General features: G+C 40.9%; 1 protein-coding gene across 1 annotated transcript in view; it reads right to left on the reverse strand.

Moving 5' to 3' along the window:
- The window catches only part of ube2r2 (ubiquitin-conjugating enzyme E2R 2), a 106470-nt gene extending 95491 nt beyond the window's left edge, over positions 1 to 10979 (reverse strand). Inside the window, exon 1 of the mRNA XM_048532047.2 lies at positions 10304 to 10979. Within this exon, the coding sequence (XP_048388004.1) occupies positions 10304 to 10480 (177 nt within the window). The 5' untranslated portion in view covers positions 10481 to 10979. The remainder of the gene's footprint in view (positions 1 to 10303) is intronic.
- Positions 10980 to 23414: the final 12435 nt, after the last annotated feature.

The following is a 23414-nucleotide window of genomic DNA, read 5'->3' on the forward strand; positions in this document are numbered from 1 at the left end:
TACCATCATCTGTGGCTATGCTCGATATGTCAATACAAAAAGACAACATCTTGCATGTCAAAGTAGATAGTGGAACTCTCTCTTTAAAGGTCCACAAAATCATTTCACACCCTGAGCAAGACAGACCACTATTGGTTACAAAACAAAATTGGATATCTTATTGAATTTGGCAGTTTCATTTGATTCTTCCATGCTAATGGGCATGGAACAAGTCAGCTAGACAGCTCCACCTGTGACAGCTTTGAGATCAGAGTGAAATAAGGCTGCATTTCAGCCACGACTGTGGCATCTTTTTTCCCCTCTGTTCCACTGACCTATGTTTTCCAATTCATGTGGAAGGAGTACACCTTCAAACTCTACCAGACAAGTAATGTCTCATCAAGTCAAGGCAACGCCAAAATAACGTACAGCTAGCTCCAGTCAAAGACCTTTTGAATGCAGTGTTGTGTTCTTCCTCACCAGTGAAGAAAGAATGTAATTGGGAGGACAAGAAGTTGCATCTCTACCTATGACCAGACTCAACACCACAACCCTCAAAATAGTCAAATTCTGCTCACCTGAATTTACAGGTTCTGTCACTGGACAAAGGGTTCAGCTCATGTGTTAGCACAGCAGCCACGAACTTCAGCCCACTAACAAGTAGAACCAAGAAGCTTTATCCTCAGCACATTTCTGTTCAGCAGAAAAACCTGGACAACCTACACTACCAACTCAATAATTATCAACTCTTGTGTCTTTGGCATCACATGGCACCAATGTAGCAGTCTTTTCTAGGGCAAAGATGTTAAGCTGGTGTTAATCAAGCAAAGAATCACTCAGGCTTGTTCACGCAACAGGACTGAAGTTGGCTACCACTCCAAACATTCGTTACGTTGTGAGATAGTCCAAGAGATCAGCAAAGTGCCCAAAGATTTGCTTCAAGGATGTTATCAATAGAGAAATCAAAACCCTCAATAATCGCAAGTGGGAAATTTTTGTTGATGACTGATGAAAATGGCAACACTAGTTTTGGGCTGGACTTGCTACAGTGATGACATGTGGTTTCAGAAGTCCCAAAAGAAGGTGCCAGGCCTGCAAACAAAAGAATCAGATTGGCTTTACCAGTAGCAGTTTGATCAACCATAAAAATTATAGCAGGCAATTCCAACTGATCTCAAATTCTGAGACTGCATTCTTGCTATCTCACTGGATTGGGTGCCAACACGATTGCAGAATACTTTGTTTCTTTCTAGATGTGATAATTTAATAACAGATCATTTTTGTTTATTTTTAAGCATTCTTCACTATATTTTCATATTTCCCTTTGTCATCCTCTCCTTTGTTATCTATGCATTAGTAAATGACTATATCTGAAAAGTGACCATTTTGTCAAACCCTATCATCTTGCAATCCTCAAGACGCTGTGCAGTTAGTTTTGAACGCACAGGCAAAAAAAGGTATGGCCAGTACCTTACTGACCACAATCTGCCAGTCTATGGGATTTACAGCCTATAATCATATCTGCACAGAAACTCATGTACCACTTGACTCATTTGGGAGATAGGCAGAACGTCTTTTTGGCTTGATGATAATATCCCATTTGTGGAGGATATGGCATGCACTGCCACTGCATAGTAACAACGTGAAAGAACAAATAATTGATTCTGTGATTTGACAACATTTGCTGGATAATCCTGCATGCAAAAAGAATTATGCAGACAGGATTACCAATCAGATGTCCAGTATGACCAATCTGCATGCACTGAAAGCTATGTTTTTATACATACAGATCTGTTCATTCCAGACAGAAGGAACATGTGTATACACTGTGTCCGTTCCAAAAACAAATTCTCTGGTTCATTTCTCAGAGCAGTGGCCTGATAAACCAGAGTCAGAGCCAATCTGCGTGGCATTTTTAAAATTAGATAAAACCTGGCAGTTGTCAGTCAGTCATTGCTGACTGGTGCATTCTCCAAAGCAGTGCTCCATCAGAGTCCATTGGTCAACTAATAAGTACCTTCCTCTCCATAGAATACCTGTTTTTTTCCATCTTAAATTGACAATCTTACAAATTGTCCTGATGAACAAAAGACAAAGTGTCTTTCAGCAACACAAAGTCTGCGCTACAAAACGATTATAAATCATTTTTTTCAGTTTCATTTCTGCCTTATTTATTCATCAATGGCATATGCAGAATTACTAGCTAATTTTTTGCTTTTAATGGGATACATTTTTTCTGGACTGTGCTGTTCTGGATCTTCTCCATTACCATTGAAATTCCTGTCAACTTCTTTATTTCCCCAGAGGTATTTTCTTGTCTGTTAGAATCAGTTTTATTTGAAATGTCTTCTTTAAACTCAGTGCAAAAGACTACAGATACTAATTTGCACTGGATAGAACTTTGTACTCGGCATGAATTGATCCTTTGCTATCGTTTGGCCAATTTTGAACATACTACACTGGAAAAGGCAGCACAACCTGGAGGAAATTCAACTCTAATGAAGAGTCATCTACTCTCAAAACATCAGCTTACGCTCTCTCCATGGTTGCTGCCAACCTGCTATGATCTCCAGCATTTTATATGTTTTCAGTAAAGATGCCCACATCTACAGTAATTTGCTCCTACTAGAGGAAATTTACCCAATCATGTTCAATTACTGATCTATGCAAACCACAGTGAAGCGAAAACCACCTTTATAACCCATCAATGTCCTGTACCTCAATGAGGATTGGCTGTTTTGTCAACCCTATCTTGTTCAATGACATTCAGCAATTCAAACTTGAAATGTGAAGATTAATGTACAAAGTTAGTGCTAATAGCAGTGAAATTAAATAACAAATTCAGAAAAGCAGAACAAAGCCTTTCTTTATTAATTAACAGAACTCTTCTCACTTCTGGAACCCAGAATCAAAGTAACATACTCTACAAACATCAGAATTAAGTGCAAAAGCAAACCATACTGCCCTTTAAGCCTGCTCAAATTCCATACATCCATCTAATTCTGATAACCTTTGATTCCCCTGCCTCAACTGGCAGCTATCTACCTCTGCTTAAAAATATTACGTGATCCTGCTTCCTCCAGCTTTTGATGTAGAGGTGCCAGTATTGGGGTGAACAAAGACACAAGTCTCATGACACCAGGTTAGGACAACATGTTTATTTGAAATCACAAGCTTTCAGAGCACTGCTCCTTCGTCAGGTAAAGTGGAGGGAAGAGCACAGGCACAGAATTTATCAGCAGAGAGATAACTGCAAGGTAACTCCAGGTAATTAGGAGGTATCATTGATAGTAAGGAAGGTTGTCAACATTACGAAGAGATTGTGATCAGAAGGGGAACTGGGTTGAGGACTGGCAACAGTAATTCAATACAGATAAGCGGTGGGTAGTGCATGTGTGGAATGGGCTGTCAGAGAAAGTAGTTGAAGTAGGCACAACAGCAACATCTAAGAAACTTTGGATAGGTACATGGATGGTAAGAGTTGAGAGGGATATGGACCAAATGTGGGCAACTGGAACTAGCTGAGTGGGCACCGTAGTCAGCATGGATCAGCTTGGGCCAAAAGACCTGTTTCCATGCTGAATGACTCTACTTTAATTAAAATTGAAGGTCATCCTTCACTTGCTATTCAGCTGCTGACGCTTTACTCACATCATTTGACATTTTTGATTACCTGCAAAGGCTTGTTATTCAGCCTGTCAACATCGCACTCACACCATCTGTACTATCTGTTGACACCCTTACTTACCCAGAATTATCCTGCAATCATCTATAAACCCTGTGCCTGTGTGTTTCCATCCACTTCACCCAACAAAGGAGCAGTGATATGAAAGTTTGAGATTTCAAATAAACCTGTTGGACTATAAGAACTTTCAGACAGAACGGACTGCAGATACTGGAAGCTAGAGTCAAAAAATGTGGAGCTGGAAAAGCACAGCAGGTCAAACACCATCCAAGGAGCGAGAAAGTCAATGTTTTGGGTCAGAATCCTTCTTCAGGGCTGGGAGGGGGAAGGAAAGCCCAGAAAATAAATGGAGGGAGGGGGTAGGAGATAGAGATAGGTTGATGTATGTAGGGGGTTATTGTGGTTGGTCAGTGGAAAGGGCGGAGAAAATATTGAGTCAGAAGACGGACAGTCAGGGCAGGGCATTGGATTTTTAAGCTGAAATCAATATTCAGGCTGAGCTGTAAACTCCCAAGGTGAAATATAAGATTCTTCCTGTAAAAAAATGCTTTCCCATACTCTCAATTCCTCTGCTTCCACCACATCCGCTCCCAGGATGAGGTATTCTACTCTAAGATCTCCCGGGTATCGTCCTACTTCAGGGACTGAAGTTACCCCTCTACTGCCATTAAGGATGGCCCTCGACCACACCTCCCCTCAAACCCTCTCACCCCAACAATAAGGATAGAATCCCTTTAGTCCTCACACGCCACCCCACCAACCTCCAAATACAACACATGATCCTCTGCCATTTCTGTCACGTACAATCAGACCCCACCACCAAAAACATGTTTCTCTGCAGGGACCGTTCACTCCGCAAGTCCCTTGTCAGTTCCACACTCCCCACCACACTGTATGTTTCCCCTCAACCGCAGGAGGTGCTGCACCTGCCCCCACATCTCCCCCCTCACCTACGTCCAGGGCCCCCAACAATCCTCCCATATCCAGCAGATTTTCCTGCACTTATCTGACCTCACCTACTGTATCCTAACCTCATCTCTGCTCTGCATGCATCAACCAGCCTGGCTGTCCGATTGCCATCCACTTTACATTCCCCTCTCCTCCCACATCCCTTGGTGACACGTCCATCCTTGACAGTGGAGGAGACCAGAGAGTGAGACCAAAGGCAAACTGGAGGAGCAGCACCTCATATTTTGCCTTGGGAGCTTACCGCCCAATGGCCTGAATATTGACTTCACCAGCTTTAAAAACTGTCCTCCCCCCACCTCCATCTTCCAACTCACCTATCCATTCCACCAGTCCTAGTGACCAACTACATTAACCTCCAGCCACTCATACCCATTTTACCAACCCTCCCCTCAGACCCACCCCCTTCCATTTATTTCTGGGCATTCCTCCCACCCCCCAGTCCTGAAGAAGAGTTCTGACCCAAAATGTTGACTTTCCTGCTCGTCAGATGCTGACTGATCTGCAGTGCTGGTCCAGTTCCACATTTTTTGAATTTTGGACTACAACCTGGTATCATGTGACTTCTGACTTTGCTTTAAAAGGTGGACAAAGTTCCACAAACCTGAGAAGAACTCAAGTTTTTGTTCTGAAAGCCAATCTCTATTTTTGAAAACAATGTCCCCCTACTTCTAGACTAAGTCTTACTCTGAACTAATGTTTAAGGTCTTACCTCAGAAGATCCCCTTGATTTTTTTGTCCCCCAGTAATAAAGGATACAGTTTTTTTTTTAAAAATTATTTCTTCACAACATGTCAGCATTGTTGGATAAGACACCACATACTTAATCACCCATAATTTCTCAAGAAGGGGCTGTAAGCCACCTCTGAAATCACTGCAGGACTATAAGCATGCAAAACTGATTTCTGGCTTAGTGATGGAAAAATAAACTCTAATGGGCATTAAGAAAGAACTGAACAAATTCATCAAGAATTGGGATTCAAGATTATTACAGATACATACATGGAGCACAGTGTACTGGTGAGGCTGGATGGAATGATAATATTCCCCTGCCTCTGTTACAATTAGTATTAGTGTGGACTTTCACATTCTAATCAATCACATCCCAGTGAACAAGCTTTTAAAATAGCTTTGTGCCAGTGCTACCACATGGCTTGAGTGGTTATATGAAACTATTGCATTCGTGCAGTACCAAAAAAGTGCAGTAGATGTAACTGGTTGAAGAAAGGTTCAAATGGCCTAACAACAGCAACAGTGTAACGGGTTTTACAACTTTAATCGCCACAAGCAACAAAATATGAAAGTTAATGATAGTTACAAGTGTTCTGTTTACAGGACAGCTTTTGCATATTACTTTACAAAGATTTGTTGTTTTAGGACAAAATATTAAGAACAATGTTCACTGCAGTTCGAAATATATTTCAATACTTGCACAAATCAGGAATCAACTGTGGCCTGGAGGAAGTGTTCTTCCCAAGTCAGGTGATTGCGAATTCAAGTCTCACTGCAAAGATTGTAGTATTAAATCAAAGTCTGCTCAAATAGATGTCATAAATTTGCAGTGCTATTACAATTATTCAGTCCACTGTATTGATGATGGCTCTGTTCAGCAACCCAATCCATCACCTCTTCCCACCCACCCTCCCCCCACTCCGCCACAGATTATTTTTCTCAAATGGTTTTTAGGTTTTATTGGTAGAGGGATTGAGTTCCGCAACCGTAATGTCATGCTGCAACTGAACAAAACGCTAGTGCGGCCTCATTTGGAATACTGCGTGCAGTTCTGATCGCCCCATTACAGGAAGGATGTGGAAGCATTGGAAAAGGTGCAGAGGAGATTTACCAGGATGTTGCCTGGTCTGGAGCGCAGGCCCTACAAAGAAAGGCTGAGGGACTTGGGTCTGTTCTCATTGGAGAGAAGGAGGCTAAGAGGGGATTTAATAGAGACATACAAGATGATCAGAGGATTAGATAGGGTGGGCAGTGAGAGTCTTTTTCCGAGGATGATGACTTCAGCTTGTACAAGGGGGCATAGCTACAAATTGAGGGGTGATAGATTTAAGACAGATGTCAGAGGCAGGTTCTTTACTCAGAGTGGTAAGGGCATGGAACGCCCTGCCTGCCAATGTAGTTAACTCAGCCACATTAGGGGGATTTAAAGTGTCCTTGGATAAGCATATGGATAATGATGGGATAGTGTAGGGGGAGGGGCCTAATTAGTTCACAGATCGGCGCAACACCAAGGGCTGAAGGGCCTGTTCTGCACTGTATTGTTCTATGTTCTAGGTCCACTCAATTTCCTTTTGAAATCCAACACCACCCACATCTCAACTGTTCTTATAAGCAGTGAATTCTAACTCATTACCACTCACTGTATAAAAATCTCTACTCGGGCTAATGAGAGCAACTTGGCTTTTCTGAAGCCGTCAAAATCATGTACACCTCTATGAAATCTCCTTGGCTTTAATGTGAACAACTGATTTAACCTTGTAGCTAAAATCTCTCAACCCTGGAAACAATCTAGTAAATTTCTGCTGTGCCATCTAAAGCACCCTCACATGGCTACAAAAGTGCAGTGTCCGGAACAGAATGCAATACTCTAGTTGTGGCCTAACCAGAGTTTCAAAAACGTTCAGTATCACGTTTATGCTTTTATACTGGACAGCACTATTTATGAAACCTACGATCCCATATGCTGCGCTAATTACACTCAATCTGTCTTGTCAACTTCAAAATACATGGACCCCCCAAGTGTCTCTGTCTCTGTCTCTTTCAAATTCTTTATGCCATTAGGTCCCCATATCCTGTCTACATCCCTTATATTAAAATGCATCACCTCACACTTCTATGTCACTTATCTACCCAACCTTCCTGCCTATAATCATGCTGTAGTCAACTGGTATCACCCTCACTGTCTGTCATGCCTCCAAGCTTGAAACCGTTCAGCACAAAGTAATTCACAGGATTGGTACCAAATCGACAAACAGTATTCCTCCATCGCTGATTCACAGTAGCTGTGTGTACAAACTACAAGATGCACTGCAACAACTTGCTAAAGTCCCTCATACAGCACTTTCTAAATTCTCTCACTATCACCAAGAAGGACAAGGGCAGCAGGTACATGAGAACATTACTTGTAAAATCCACTCTTATACACATTGCCATTCCATTACAGCTGGGTCAAAATTGTAGAACTCCCTCCCTGTAACCACTGCAGGTATACCCACAGCACATGGACTACAGCGGTTCAAAAAGACAGCTCACCATCACCTTCTCAAGGGCAATTAGGGAAGGGAAATGGATGCTGACCCAGCCAGGATACATCTTATGAATGAGCTAAAGTAGTCAGGTATCATGGGTAAATTTTGAAATCAATTTTGTATTCCAAATACCAAATCATTTACTTAAATTAAAATGGTAAGATGTAAAAGAAATCTCAGCATCCAAACCACTTTAATCTCAAACATCATCAAATCAGATTATGTACTATTTGAAATCCTACTGTATTCTAAACAGCTGTTGCAAATTCTTTGACTACATCAGCTATAAAGTGGTTTGAAATGCCTTAGGAATGTGACAGGGACAAAATAAATTTTCTTAATTTCTGCAGACTATGCTGTAAGCTTGCATTGCAGTTTGGAGCCAAAAGTTAAGCAAATAGTTTCCACATTTGTAATCATTTGTTATAGTCACAAAGTTAGAATACAATAAAATGAGAAAAATCATTACATGTTGCTTTGAGTAAAGTTTACTCACATTTGTACCATGTAAATGACAAAAGAAATTATTTGACAGTGCAGAATTGCTACACCACCCCTTTGGGATACTTTTATGCATTACAGTACACTTCATGGGCAATAGACCTTTAGTACATCACCCAAGTGGCGACTTTGCTAAAAAAAGAACTGAGCAGCAAGTGTCAGTACAAATGTCATAAACAAAGCTGAACCAATACGTTGTCAGAGAACTAGGTACGTATTTCCTAGCTGAGACCTGACATTAGGTTTCAGGAGCTTGATATTTGACATTCTATGTGTTAGAATTTAATTTTGAAACATTCCATCTCACAATCTATTTACTATAATAATAGTGGCCAAAATAATAAACATTGGTTTAAATGCTTTGTACACGTTGCACCAATCAGATTGGCTGTACCAGCTGCTGGATTAAATGAATGTGTTTACTTTTTAAACAAAAAGGTGGTGGCAAAGGTAATTATTACCCATGTCCCTGTTTACTAAGTTACATTTTGTCCTCATTTGGTAACCTGGCAATCTGCTCCTTCTCACGCAATCTCGTCTTCATGCACTTTAGTGACCCACACACAATTTTACAAAAAAAACGAACAAAAGTTGATCAACTCCCACACCACAACAAAGTACAGGATATGAAGTGCAAGAGATGTCACTCCTTTCACCACAGCCTCGTTCCCTTATAGTTGATGCCAGAAATGTATATGACATTTAGAAGAGGTGACTTAGCAAATTTAAATAGAATAAAGTACGTGATACTGTGACGAAATATCCTTCCAAATGTATTCTTCATTGCCACAATGACATTTTGTTTTGTGGTAGAAAAATATTGCCACGGCCTTTTTCCCAGGATACTCCAGTAGTTAAACATGACTAACGACTGCAATGCTTATGGCACTGCGTTTTCGTAGTACCCGATTTCCTAGGTACATGGGTATTAAAAAGATGAATAAGCAATCTATCCGTATTAATAAGAGGTAGTGAAAGACAAGGGAATCTGCTGCAATAAGGGATACTGGGAAACTAATGCAGTTTATTATTGCGCAAATGGGCGATTCAATGCAGTCGGTAGCTTTCTTTATACAAATCAAAACAACAAGCCAAGTAAATGTACAGTTATACTATTCGTGTAAGCCACACAATACATACAAATTTATGAAATACGGATCTGACAGCCATTGGCATCAAACCTCTAACCAAACAGAAGGGTGGAAAGCAAACACGCACAGAATCATTATCGTAAAAATGCAATTTTCATTGATAAAATCGTTGGCTCCTCAAAGTATAAACCAACAAAAATCAGGCGCTTTATCTGCTTTCTTCAGTAAGGCCATTTTTCACTACCAAAACGTGGAGGTTCAAAGATTTTCATTGTTAAGCTGCTGCTGGATTTATTCTTACAGTATTTTGATAAGAATTACAAAAAGAAAACGTTCATTTCAAATGTACAGAAGTGTCCAAAAACTCCACTCGTTCCAAATTATTTTGGGACCCCCAACACCACATATAATTAGCGCGGTTTAACAATGAAAAGACACCATGTCTTTTTAACACATATGAAAGCCACAATAAATAACTACCCTAAGAGATTTTAAAATCGTTGTGATCTGTAAAGAAAATATACCATGAGGTTGTGCAGTTGACGTCAAGCTTAAACAGAGCCTCAGCATTTAAAAGCATTAAAAATAGCATTTGATGATGTATGATTTAGACAGAGACAAAACCGACAGCTTGTTTACCAACAATAAAAAAACTCGTTACCTTCTGTTCTGCGCTCTATTTTAATCGCCTTTTTAAACAAACAAGTAGAAAACGTTTCAAGCTGTTAGCACCCTGAAATGGCAGCGACCACTTTATTAGCGGCTGCAATTGCGGAAAGGTTTGAAGGAGCCGAGATGTAAACAGGGCCTCTATCATTTACCTTGAAGTAGCCTCCCTCATACAGCGTGTTGGGCGGCCCGAATATCGCCACTTCCCAATTGTACAGATCGGACTCGTCCACCAGAGTGATCCTGAAACCTTCCACCGGCTCCTCCTGCAAACTCTTCAGCTCCAACATTAAGGCCTTCTGAGAGCTCGTCATTTGCTGCTGAGCCATGGTGGTGGGCGAAGAATGAGAAAGAGAGAAACAAGAAAGAGGAAGGAAAAGGGGGGAGGGGAGGAAGAATAGATAAAATAAACCAAGGGGGAGGAAAATAAAATAATTTTAAAAAACAGGCTGTAGGTTGATACCAGTCGACCAGCTGAACGACGCTCTGGTCTCTTCAGTAAGTTGTGAGAAGGGAATGGGGAGGGGGTGGGAGAGAGACAGAGAGAGAGAGAGAGAGAGAGACAGAGAGAAAGTCCTTCTTCCTCCTTCACAGACCAGTCTTTGCAGCAGAAAAAAATAGTCAAACCAATTCTCCACACATTAGGGGAAAATAAGCTGAGCACAGCAGTTCATAGAGGTGAGTACTTTTATGTCAGAAAAAGTTTGCTTCGCTGCGTATTGTCCTGATTTGTCTTTATGATTATTTTCTCTGTAATGGTTATCACGGTTGCGCTCGCTTCCTACTGACAGCGATAAAATGGCCCACCGCCACTGCGCCTGCGCCACAGCGCCGGCCGGCCGACCACGCTGTGACGTCGTCACCGACGTTTGTGACGCACTCTTCCCCGCCCACTGCCATGTGTTGGCTCTGAGGACTGAGGATTGAGCATGCGTAAAATACCCCCGCCCCCAAGGCAAACATAAAACTCAGTGGTCAGGCGTGACATACTTTGAAAGCAGAATCTGATTTGTGAGCACCGTATCTTGCACAGTTGTGTCTTAAAAAGGAAATGGTTTCGCAACATGTGTGTATATGCGTTCAAAAAAACTTAAAACGCAATTCTTTCCAACAATTTGAGCTCTTACTATGAAGAAATAATACAGCATTGAATTGTATGAATTAGCAGTAATATTTTAAAATGTTTTGACTCACTGCCAATATCATTGCTGATTCACTAATTCGCTCAAGATATGACTGCGATCATTTCCTCTTTGTCATACTTCTGATTTACAAATCCTTTACAGAATAAAGACAAAACATGGGTGCACTTAGGGAGAACACAAGGTGTGTAGCTGGATGAACACTACAGGCCAAGTAGCATCTCAGGAGCAAGAAAGCTGACGGTTTGGGCCACGAACTGGGAGGGAAATAAGTGTGACTTGTTTCAGAGGAGTGGTTATGAATGGAAATGTACTGCACCTAAAGGGTAAGGGAAGCAAGTACAAGAGTAACTTTCAACATTGAGATGTGTTCTTGAAAACTTTCAGAGCTAGAGGAATGAGCAGTGGAATGGGACTTCATTTCTTTTAGAGTTGGCATTAGTTGGCATACAGTCAATTGTCTTTATTTGGTATAGAAGTACAACACTATATGAATGTGCTACCTGTGGTCACAAGAACTCTATCAAGAGGCACTTGCTGGAGGCAAGCATCTTGCAGACAGTTAAATAAGAACACAGTACAAGACAGGTCTAGGCCCGAAACGTCAGCTTTCCTGTTCCACTGATGCTGCTTGGCCTGCTGTGTTCATCCAGTTCTACACCTTGTTATCAAGACAGAATGTTGCTTTCCAAACTCGTAATATGGTACCAGAGTGGATTGAAATAGACTGACGAGATGTTTTGAAGCACATTGATTAAAAGCAGAACACAAGAATGTTCAAAGCTACTGAAAGCACTTAGAAAGACATAAAAACTGAAAGGACTTGAATGCAGGAAATCAGAAGCAAAAACAGAAATTGCTGGAAAATCTCTGCAGGTCTGCAGCATCTCTGGAGAGAAATCAGAGTTAATGTTTCAGGTCCAGTGATGCTTCTTCGGAAATCACAATGGCTGCTAATTTTCCTCTCCTGAGGTAACGTGAAATGATATGAAACAGAATTTGCAGTTTATTTCACTCACACTGTCAAAACTGCAAAATTGTGATATATTTAATTGACAAGACAGAGCACTTACAAATAGCAACAATTTGAATATTGGTGAGTGTTCCAAAATATCTTCCACTCTAATAATAGGGAAGTAAAGCACAGTGCAGAAATTTTGACAAAAAATACCCTTTGAACCCCAAGTGAAGATAACTTTTGACAGTCTGGTTATAGGATTCATTCTGAAAGAATTAGTTAATGTGTGACTGTTTTAATATAGCTCACAGAAACCTATGAATTTGTTCAACTAAAAGATGATCTAATCAAAAAGAGAATTATATTAGACATGAACAATGATATCAAAATTGCTCGATTTCTTTCATATTCCTGAGCGATTTTCACTGCCAGCTCAGTCTTTCCATTCGACTGGGCATAGTGTAGAGATGATCTGTGGTGTTGAATTTCCCACACCTTTGTGGAATGGCTGAATTCTTTACTCATGAGGTGAGACTTATTATCACTCATCACAGTATGGCGTAAAGACTGAAGTGTGCTTTCAAGCATTTTCCAATCTCATTGACAGTCATTGAATTTAGCTGGTCTACCTCCCAGAAAACAGCAGCCTACAGTGACAAGATGATCAGTTTTTGTGGGAGAGAAGTGTTCTACACCAAGATTCATTCATGGCCTGTCTGGAATGTCATGTATCATCAGTGGCTCTCTAGCTTCCAGAGCTTGGAATTCATGACAAACACCACAGTGCCTGATGTGGTCCTTGAATTAATTGCTTAATTTTGACCAGTAGAGAGCTTCTCTTGCCTTCCTCTGATTTGATTCAATTCCTTGGTGGTATGCGTAGATACATTTTAGCATATCTACTCTCATCTCGTTATGTTCCTCCGTATATTGTGCCATCTTGAGCTGCCAATTTATCTTAATTTATTCCTAATACAGCCTTGTGACCAAAGGAGTGTCTTTGATGCTTTCAACATCTGAAAAGTTGCATCTTGTTGGACAGTTTACTTAATTTGAGCATGGTGCCCATCCTTCAGAGTATCCCTTACTTTCTTCAGAGGGAATGTTGGTCTCAACAGCATATTGGTGATGTACATCTGTTTTTGTTGCTTTTAACTCCGTAACTGGAGTAATATCTTTGTAGGTGCTTTAATAGCATCTTGAAGAAAATGCTTTGAAGTGGCTTGTGGTCAGAGTTAATTTCCATTTTGATGCTTCCAAACAAGAAATGAAAATTTTTACGAGCAAAGACAGTGGACATGCATTCTTTGTTAGTGAATTAGACATGGGAACTAAATAATATTTCCAAGTTTGCAAACAACACAATGCTGGTGGGCAGGGAGAACTGTGAGGAGGATGCAGAGATGCTTCAGTGTGTTTAAGACAAGTTCAGTCAGTGGGCTGATAGCTGATGCAGTATACTATGGATGAATATAAGATTATCCAATTTGGTAGCTAAAACAGGAAGGCAGATCACTATTCAAATGACAATAAGAGTGATAAAAGGGGAGGATTAATAAGATCTGATTGTCCTTGTACAGCAGTTGCTGAAAGTATGCATGTATGTGCATCAGGCGCTGAAGAAGATAAATGGTATGTTGGCTTTCAGAGCAAGAGGGAGGGATGTCTTTCTGTAATTGTACAGGACTTTGGTGAGGCTGTAACTTGAGTATTGTGAATGGTTTTGGTCTCTTTATCTGATGGTGTTGCGGCTATGGAGGGAACTCAACAACAGTTTACCAGACTGATTCTGGAGTTGGAAGAACAGACATATGAAGAGACACTGCATTAGTTATGACTGTACTGTCTAGTCCTGTTAGGATTTCATAGTTTTCAATGAGATCTCCCCTCATTTTTCCAAACTCCAAGGAATATTCATTTTTTTTAAATTCACTCATGATACATGAGCATCGCTAGCTTGCCAGCATTTATTGCTGCCTAGAGATGAGCAATAAATTGTGGCCAGTTAGTGATGCCTATGTCCCATGAATGAATAAAAAAAAGTACTCATTGGAGTTTAGAAAAATGAGGTGGGAAATCTCGTTGAAACCTATAAAATTCTAACAGGACTAGATAAGGTAAACACAGGAAGGGTGATCCTGATGAAAGATGAGTCCAGGACAGGGGTTACAGTCTAATAATACAGTGTAGGCTAATTAGGACTGAGATGAGGACAAATTTCTTCACCCAGAGCATAGTGAGCCTATGGAACTCTCTGTCACAGAAAGCTTTCAAGGCCAAAACATTGAATATTTCCAGGAAGAAGCCAAATATAGTTCTTAGAACAAAAGAGATCAAAGGATATTGGCCAAAAGCAGGAACAGGGTACTGAGTACAAAGATCCACAAAGGTCACATTGAATGATGGAGCATGCTCGAAGGGACAAATGGCCTACTCTTGTTCCAATGTTTCTATCGATCCAAGAATAACATTGTTATATTTGTGTGAATGCACTGAATACAAATGTAATTCGTTGTCCTCTCTTAAAGGCATAGAGTTGTAGAGCATGCAAACTAACCTTTGGTGCAACTCATTCATGCTGACCAGATACCCTAAATTAATCTGGTCCCATTTGCTGGCATTTAGCCCATAAACCTCTCAACCTTTCCTACTTATGTACCGACCCAGATGCTTTTTAAATGTTGTAATTGTACCAGCCTCAACCAGTTTCTCTGGCAGCTCATTCCATACATACACCATCCTCTGCATGAAAACATTGCTCCTTAGGTCCCTTTTAATTCTTTCCCCCTCACATTAAACCTATGCCGTCTAGTTTTGGACTCCCTTTTGCAGGGAAAAGGATCTTGGCTATTCACCCTATTCATGACCCTCATGATTTTATAAACTTCTATAAAGTCACCCCGCAGCCTCCAGTGCTCCAGGGAAAATAACCCCAGCCTATTCAGTCTCTCCCTATAGCTCAAGCCCTCCAACCCTGGCGACATTCTTGTAAAGTTTTTCTGAACCCTTCTAAGTTCAACAACATCTTTCCTATAGCATGGGGGACCAGAATTGAACATGGTATTCCAAAAGCATCCCTGCCAATGTTAGCCGCAACAAGGCATCCCAACTTCTATACACAATGCACTGACCAATTAAGGCAAGCATGCCAAATAAGGGCCGAGGCTCGAAATGTCAGTCTTCCTGCTCCTATGATGCTGCTTGGCCTGCTGTGTTCATCCAGCTTTACATCTCGTTATCTCGGATTCTCCAGCATCTGCAGTTCCTATTATCTCTGATACAATTTTAACCCCACTGTGAAGCCTCTTCTAAGGATGCCTACCCTTTCTGATGAAGGGCCTAGGCCCGAAACATCAGCCTTCCTGCTCCTATGATGCTGCTTTACCTGCTGTGTTCATCCACCTCTGCACCTTGTTATCTCTTGCCTTCTTCACTTTCCTATAGATGTGCGACTCCACTTTCAGGGAACTATGAACCTGCACCCCAAGGTCTCTTTGTTCAGCAACATTCCTCAGGAAGTTTAATAATACCATTAAGTGCATAGGTCCTGTCCCCATTTGCCTTACCAAAATGCAGCACCTCATATTTATCTAAATTAAAATCCATCCACCATTCCTCGACACATTGGCACATCTGATCAAGGTCCCAATGTACTCTGAGATAGACTTCTTCACTGTCCACTACACCACCAGATTTGGTGTAACCTATAAACTTACTAACCAAATCTCCCATATTCACATCTAAATAATTGATATAAATGACAAAAAGCAATAGACCCAGTGCTAATCCTTGCAGCACACCTCTAGTCACAGTCCTCCAGTCCAAAAAAAGCATCATTCCACACCACTCGCTGTCTCCTACATTCAAGCCAATATTGGGCAAAGATTTTGCTAAGAAGTTGATAAATCCAGACCCACAATAGCAATGTGGTTGACTGTTAACTGCCCTTTGAAATGGCCTAACAAACTTGTTGTGTTCAAAAACAATTAAGAATGGGTAACAAATGCCAACAACACCCAGATCACATGGAAGGTCCCTAAACCAGCAGATCATTCTCTATAGTTGCCATGCTGGAAAGATCAATATCTCCATGCTGTCTGCATTGATAGTACTCTGGACCTAAAGGAAATTCCAATCAGCATGTGCATTTTCTGTATTTCTTGAACAATGGCTAGGGTGTGATTTGAAAGCTGCTGCTTTTATTCATCTTCTTGTCACCAGCCATGTTTCACCACTAGGATAGTGAAGGTAAAAACCGAAAGAATTGTGGTTGCCGTAAATCAGGAACAAAAACAAAGTTTCTGGAAAAAAAACTCAAGAGGCCTGGCAGCATCTGTGAAGGAGGAAAACAGAGTTAACATCTGAGGCCCAGAAGTTCTGAGGAAGGGTCACCGGGCCCGAAACATTCACTGTGTCTTTTTCCTTCGCAGATGCTGCCAGATTGCTGAGCTTTTCCAGGGTATTGAAGATTTTCATCTTTCCAAGTTACAGCAAAATTCTTTCTATCATTGTCATGGTATAGATGATCTTTTCATTTATTTAAATTCTTTGGTTTATTTAGATCCTTGGGTGAATGCACACTCAGATTTCTAGGTTACTTCACTGCTTACATGCTGCTAATCCACAGTGTAACAGCTGTCACTTACTTGTTTATTCTCTTCTTTTCCAGCTCTTCTCACTTGTCCTTTAGGATGGCATTGAGGGGCAGTTGGAACTTTCATTGGCAGATGCTGTATTGGTCTTTTACTCATCTATTTTGGGATGAAATTCTCTAAGAAGACACCCTAAACCAGTAAACATGTCATTGTACTCCTCAGGCATGTGTTAAGTAGTCAATAGTTTAATGTGCTGCAACACATTGCAAATCCCTTTTTGGCATAGTAAGGGTTACCAGTCCAAACTTAGATTCGCCAAGATGAGTGGCTTTTGCTTGGTGCCTACAATCTGGAATTCATACAGTTCTGTGAAGATCATGATGTTGCAAAATGCATCAATGTTTATACCTGATGTTGACTTGATTTGCTCACTCTGCAGTTAAGATTGCAACAGTCACAAATCATTTATCACCTTATCTTATTATTATTTACCTTTTTATCTTACTAAACCACTGTTGTAGGCTGCAGAGTCTTTGTCAAAATCTTCAACTGATATCTCTCCAGAGGCCATCTGATAGAGAGATAGAAATTTATTGTTACTTGTATTTGTGAGAATACAGCAAAATGTGAGTAAATTGCCACAAAAACAGTGCCATTTAATTTTATTCTTATATATAAATATATAATATAAATTATATATGTAAAAAAGGGACAAAGTTAAGACAAATATCATTTTTTGTTCATTTCACAGCCTCTTGGCTTCATGAATCAGCCACTGGTGAAGACTGGGGCCTGCCCAACAGCTGAGGACCAAGGCTTTCTCCAACTTCTAAAGACCGGGTCTTGCCCAAGTGCCAAGGTCCATGGGCCTCTTGAAACTGCCAAGAACCAAGGTCCTGTTGAAACTGCTGAGGATGGGGGCCTATCAAAATTGCCAAGGACCCGGAGCCTGCAGAAATAGCTGAAGATGGGGTTCCATTGAAACTATTGAGTACACGGGCCCAACAAAACTGCCAAAGACCTCGGGGTGTCCAACTGAAACTGCCGCAGAAAGAAAACATGAAATTCAGAAATAACAATGATGGGAAGAAATAATAAAGAAAAGATAAGGATGCGCCTGGTCAACTGAAAGGCAATGGACAGGTCAGGAGCAATGACTACCTAGTCTGCCATCCCCACCATCTCGCTATCTGTACATTCTTGTCGTGCTTCCTTCTGCAGGCCAAATGATTCAGCTTCCTACAGTCAGAACACTACTTTACTTCACAATATGCCACCTGAAAACTGAAGGAGCAGCACCTCATTTTCTGCCCTGGGAGCCTTCAGTCTGATGGCCAAAATGTGGATTTTACTAGTTTCAAAATGTGCCCACTCCCAGCTCATCCCATGACCATCCCTCCCTCTCATCTCTGCCTCCTGACACAACCTGCCAATCTTCTCTGCCACCTATCCGCCACTCCCACTTCACTGACCAATCCCCACCACTGCCTACATGCACTCACCTATCACCATTCCAACTAACTTCCCCAGCCCCATCCCTCCTCTCTCTCTTTATTTCAGCATTCCCTTCCCCTCCCCATTTCTGAAGAAGGACCCCAAACCAAAATGTCAGCATTCCTGTTCCTCTGATGCTGCTTGGCCTGCTGTGCTCCTCCAGCTTCACACTTTGTTATCTCTGACATCATCTGCAGTTCTTGCTGTCAGTTTTTTTACCCTCTGTTTTCTTTCCCATTGTTTGACATCTCTGCAGTATTTACACTCTGTCCTTTGTCCGTAATCTTTCTCTCCTTTGGGTCTGGATTGTCTCTCGGCAATATGTAAGGTGTCACAAATATGCTGTAGTTGCTGATTTTAAATCTCATGCTTCTGAACATGTCAATTACTCTCCTGAGGAATTTTTGTTAAAATTGTATACTGACAATCATTGAGTGGAGAAACACATCTACTGAAGGCATGGAATGCAGCCTAATACGAAGATTAATGTTACATCACACTCAAACTACTTTTCCAATAGTAAAAAAGTTAATAAACCCTGAAGCCATAACATGAGAAAGAGGCAAAGTCAAAGTGAAACATCACAAATCAAAATAAGTCAGTCCACGTTGCAACTTGGAACATTTCCAGAGCAGCTGTCACCTCATTTGTACGCAGTAAAGTGGTTGCAACCAAAACATTATGTATTTTCAAGGAGGTAGAAATAGGTCTTATGGCTGAAGGGATCAAGGGATATAGGGGAATGGCAGGATTAAGGGGTTGAGCTCGATGATCAGATATGATTGTATTGATTGGAGGAACAGGCTTGGGGTGTCAAATGGCCTATTCCTGCTCCTCTCTTCTACATTTCTATGACTGTCTAGATCTTCCATTACAACAGCAAGCACATATGTAGAATTGGAGAAGCTGTAAACACAATTCCAGAATGTTGCTTCAGGAGTTCCTCAGGTTAGTGTCCTAAGCCCAACCATTTTAGCAGCTTCAACGATGACCTTCCCTCCATCATAACGTCAGAAGTGGGGACGTTCGCTGATGACTGCACAATATTCAACACCATTTGTGATTCCTCAGATACTAAAGCAGTCCATGTCAAAATGCCACAAGGTCTGGACAACAGCCAGGTTTGGGCTGGTACATGACAAGAAATATTCACACCATGCATGTGTGAATCTAATTATCATCTTTTAACATACAATGATATTACCATCACTGAATCCTCTACTAAGTAAATCCTCTGTTAAAGGTTTGGGGGTTACCATTGGCCAGAAACTGAACTGGAATTAAATTGAATTGAATTGTATTAGCTTTATTGTCACATCTATTCAAATGAGTATAGTGAGAGGTTGATAAGTTGCCACTTACAGTGCCATGTTAGGTACAAAGGTACCTAGGCATAGCTTCATCAGTTATAAGATTAATTACTGTGTTATACTGTCACTAAGAAATGGTGCCATCTTAGGTTCAGACTACCTAGGTACAATCCTTAGTTACAGAATAGAGAAATGAAGAAAAAAAGTTGCATTACAGCTATACACAGGACAACTATAGGTAAGAAAAACAAGAAGCAAAGTTAAAAAGACAAGCATCACAACCTCTTTCCAAGGACCCTTGGCAGCAGATCATGCAGAGGATCTCCATATGGTCTGGCCTCTGGCTGCTGTCACCCTCCCCACCGGGCCACTGCCCCTGCTCCCACACTGGGTCACTGACCCCTCTCCTATAAATGCTGTGGTTGTAGAACAGGTCAGAGGCTAGGAATTCTGCAGCAAGTGACTCACCTGACTCCCCAGAGCTTGTTACCTGTCACTCTTCAATAACACTCAAAAAGCTTGACACCATTCTTGTCAGAACAGCCTGCTTGATTTATGTGACATTCACAAATATTCACTCCACCCACCACTGATTCGCAGTCACAGCAGTGTGCATGATCTACAAGATGCAGAATAACAATTCATAAAGGTGCCTTCAACGGCACCTTCCAAACTCATGAGCACTACCATCTAGAAGTGTAAAGGCAACACATACATGTTAACACCACCCCCTGCAGGCTCCCCTCCAAGCTACCCACCATCTTGATTTGGAAATGTGTTGAAGGTCCTTCTGTGTCTTGGCTTGCTGTAGACATGTGATTGCTACCAAGAGGCACTTACTGGAAATATCCATCTTACAGCCAATACATTAGAGGCACAACATATCCTGAACTAAAACAAAACAAAGAACTGTAGATGCTGATGATCCGAAACAAAAGACAGAAATTGTTGGAAAAACTCAGTTGGTCTGGCAATATTTATGGAGAGAAAGCAGACTTAATGTTTCAAGTCCAGTGACCCTTCTTCAGATCTGTTTGAATATCCCAAGTGGAATTTGAAATGATTAAAGGCACTCTCTACTTACAATAAAATGACGACTTATTATTATAAATACGTTGTTTATTGGCAGTACAATCAATGATGTCATCTTTAAAGAAAATCTCCTTGAGTAGCTTCAGTCAATGTTGGCACACCCAAATTTGACTAGTGCTATACGGTAAGCAGTCCTACATGATGTAAATAAGGTCCTGTTTTCAAGATCACTAGGCATCTGCAGCTTTGATATAACCTTCATTAATATTTGGTCTGACCCAGATTCTTTCCCCACTACCTCCACTTCAACCTGGCCCACATCCTTTCCATTATCAAGACCACGTCCTTCCACCTCCACAACAATGAATTCCTCCATTCTTAACCATTAAATTCTTTTCATTTCCAGACTTAATGACTCTAGAAGACTCAAGACCTTCTAACTTATACCATCTATAAATCCCAACCTGTCCAAAACTCTGCTTTCCCTAATTTATGTTACATTAAGTCCCATTCGTCCTCTAATAGTGGATCTGTAGTGCTCTGCACCCAATGCATTGAATTTAAAATCTTCTCCACATCCTATTTCTATAAATGATTTCACTTCTCAATCATCATTTAAAAGAAATTTAAAATATCCTATATTTCTGAATGGATCATCATTGTTTATGTTTTATGTAAAATAAAAGGAATAATATATTTTAAGGGAAGCATGTCTGATTTCATTCACAAGGCATCTGTGACATTTCTAATGACAAAATAGCAAAGCCAGCAAAATTTACAGAGCTGTGGCTAGTGGCATTTTTCCAGCTATTACTCTCTCATCCTCAGCACATCATATGCTTTATAGCTTCTACAGGAAATACAAACATAGGAGTTGAGGGATAGAGCAGCATTAACATGCTCCACCAATACCATACTCAGCATGAGCAAGAAAATGCAAGCTGTCCTGTGGATCCTGGAGCCGAATCAGTTTGCTAACTAAGTAGCAATTCCTGAAACAAATTTCTGCATTGTTTCCAGTGTAAACAATCAAGGGCCGAAGGGCCTGTACTGTTCTAATCAGGTTAGCTTAATTTGATGTCTAATTACTGATGTCTCAAGTGAATCTTCCAAATTGCTCATAGTCCTGGCTCCACTTAGAATCATAGAATCTCTACAGTGTGGAAACAGGCCCTTTGGCCCAACAACCTCAGACCATCCCATCCAGACCATGTAGCCAATCTATTCTACACATCCCTGAACTCTACTGGTAACTTAGCACAGGCAATTTACTTAATCTGCACATCTTTGGACTGTGAGAGGAAACCAGAACACCTGGAGGAAACCCAAGCTGATACAGGGAGAACGTGCAAAGTCCACACAGACAGTCGCCCGAGGGTGGCATTGAACCCAGGTTGCTGGCGCTGTGAGGCAGCGGTGCTATCCACTGAGCAGTGTGCTGCCCTAATGAATTGTTTTGGTATCTGGCTGAATTAAGGGATATTCAACCTCTAACAAATTAATTTCTAGTAAATAACTTGCAAAGTTTGGATTGATTTATGTTTGCACCAACTGCAAATCCAGATGCCTAGCTATTCTAGTGCATTACTAGGTTTATTTTTGTTGTTTTCCAATTTTTAAATACTTCACCTTTTCAGTATGCTTATGGTAGTTTGAGATGACTTGTTCCACAGTCTAAGAGTAACCCCATTAACCCTAGCTCTAGTTATCAATATGATCATTTTATTTCAAACAAAGATCAAATCTTTACAAATTTACCCATCTTTTTTGGTATTAGTTTGCTAGCAAAAGAACAATATTGAAAAAATTTCAAAGTTTAAACCTTCATACTTTGGTACTTAATTGATTATAATCAAATGTGTTTTCACCTGAAAGCTGACAGTCTGCAAAATATTGTTGCCCATAACTTACTTCAGGATACATGAGGATATTGGACCTTGGAGCGGGAGCTGATTATTTGGCCCTTTGAGCTTGTCCCATCATTTGATAAGATCATGGCTGATCTAGTTGTGGTCTCAACTCAATTTTCTTGTTTAGTTTCTATAAACCTTGACTCACTCCAGAAAAACCTAACTCATTATGTTTGGGGCAGAGGCAAAGGAGGAAGGTTGGGGTGAGGGGGGAAAAAGGGTGACATGGTGGCTCAGTGGTTAGCGTTGCAGCTTCACAGCACCAGGGACCTGGGTTCAATTCCAGCCTCGGGCAACTGTCTGTGTGGAGTTTGCACATTCTCCCCATGTCTGCGTGGGTTTCCTCCAGGTGCTCCGGTTTCCTCCCACAGTCCAAAGATGTGCAGGCTAGGTGGATTGGTCATGCTAAATTACTCATAGTGTTCAGGGGTGTGTGCGTTATAGGGGGATGGGTCAGGGTGGGATACTTCAAGGAGCAGTATGGACTTGTTGGGACATAGGGCCTATTTCTACACTGTAGGGAATCTAATCAAAAAAAAATTATCATGGATTCAATGATCCAAACTCAACTGCTGTTTGTGGAAAATAATTCCACAGATTGATGATCCTTTGAGGGAAAGCATTTTCATTGGCTTTGTCTTAACAGAAAGACCTATTTTTCTTAAACTGTGATGCTCTTATAAATTTCAATGAGATCACCTCTCATCAGTCTAAAGCACAACGAGGACAGGTTCAATTCGGTCAACAATTCTTCATAGAGTGCTTTTTTAAAAAGCTTAAGAACTCACGTAAGGCAGAACAGGATATAATTGAGTTTTTAAA

Source organism: Stegostoma tigrinum, chromosome 1 (assembly GCF_030684315.1).
Source record: "Stegostoma tigrinum isolate sSteTig4 chromosome 1, sSteTig4.hap1, whole genome shotgun sequence".
Lineage (NCBI taxonomy): Eukaryota > Metazoa > Chordata > Chondrichthyes > Orectolobiformes > Stegostomatidae > Stegostoma > Stegostoma tigrinum.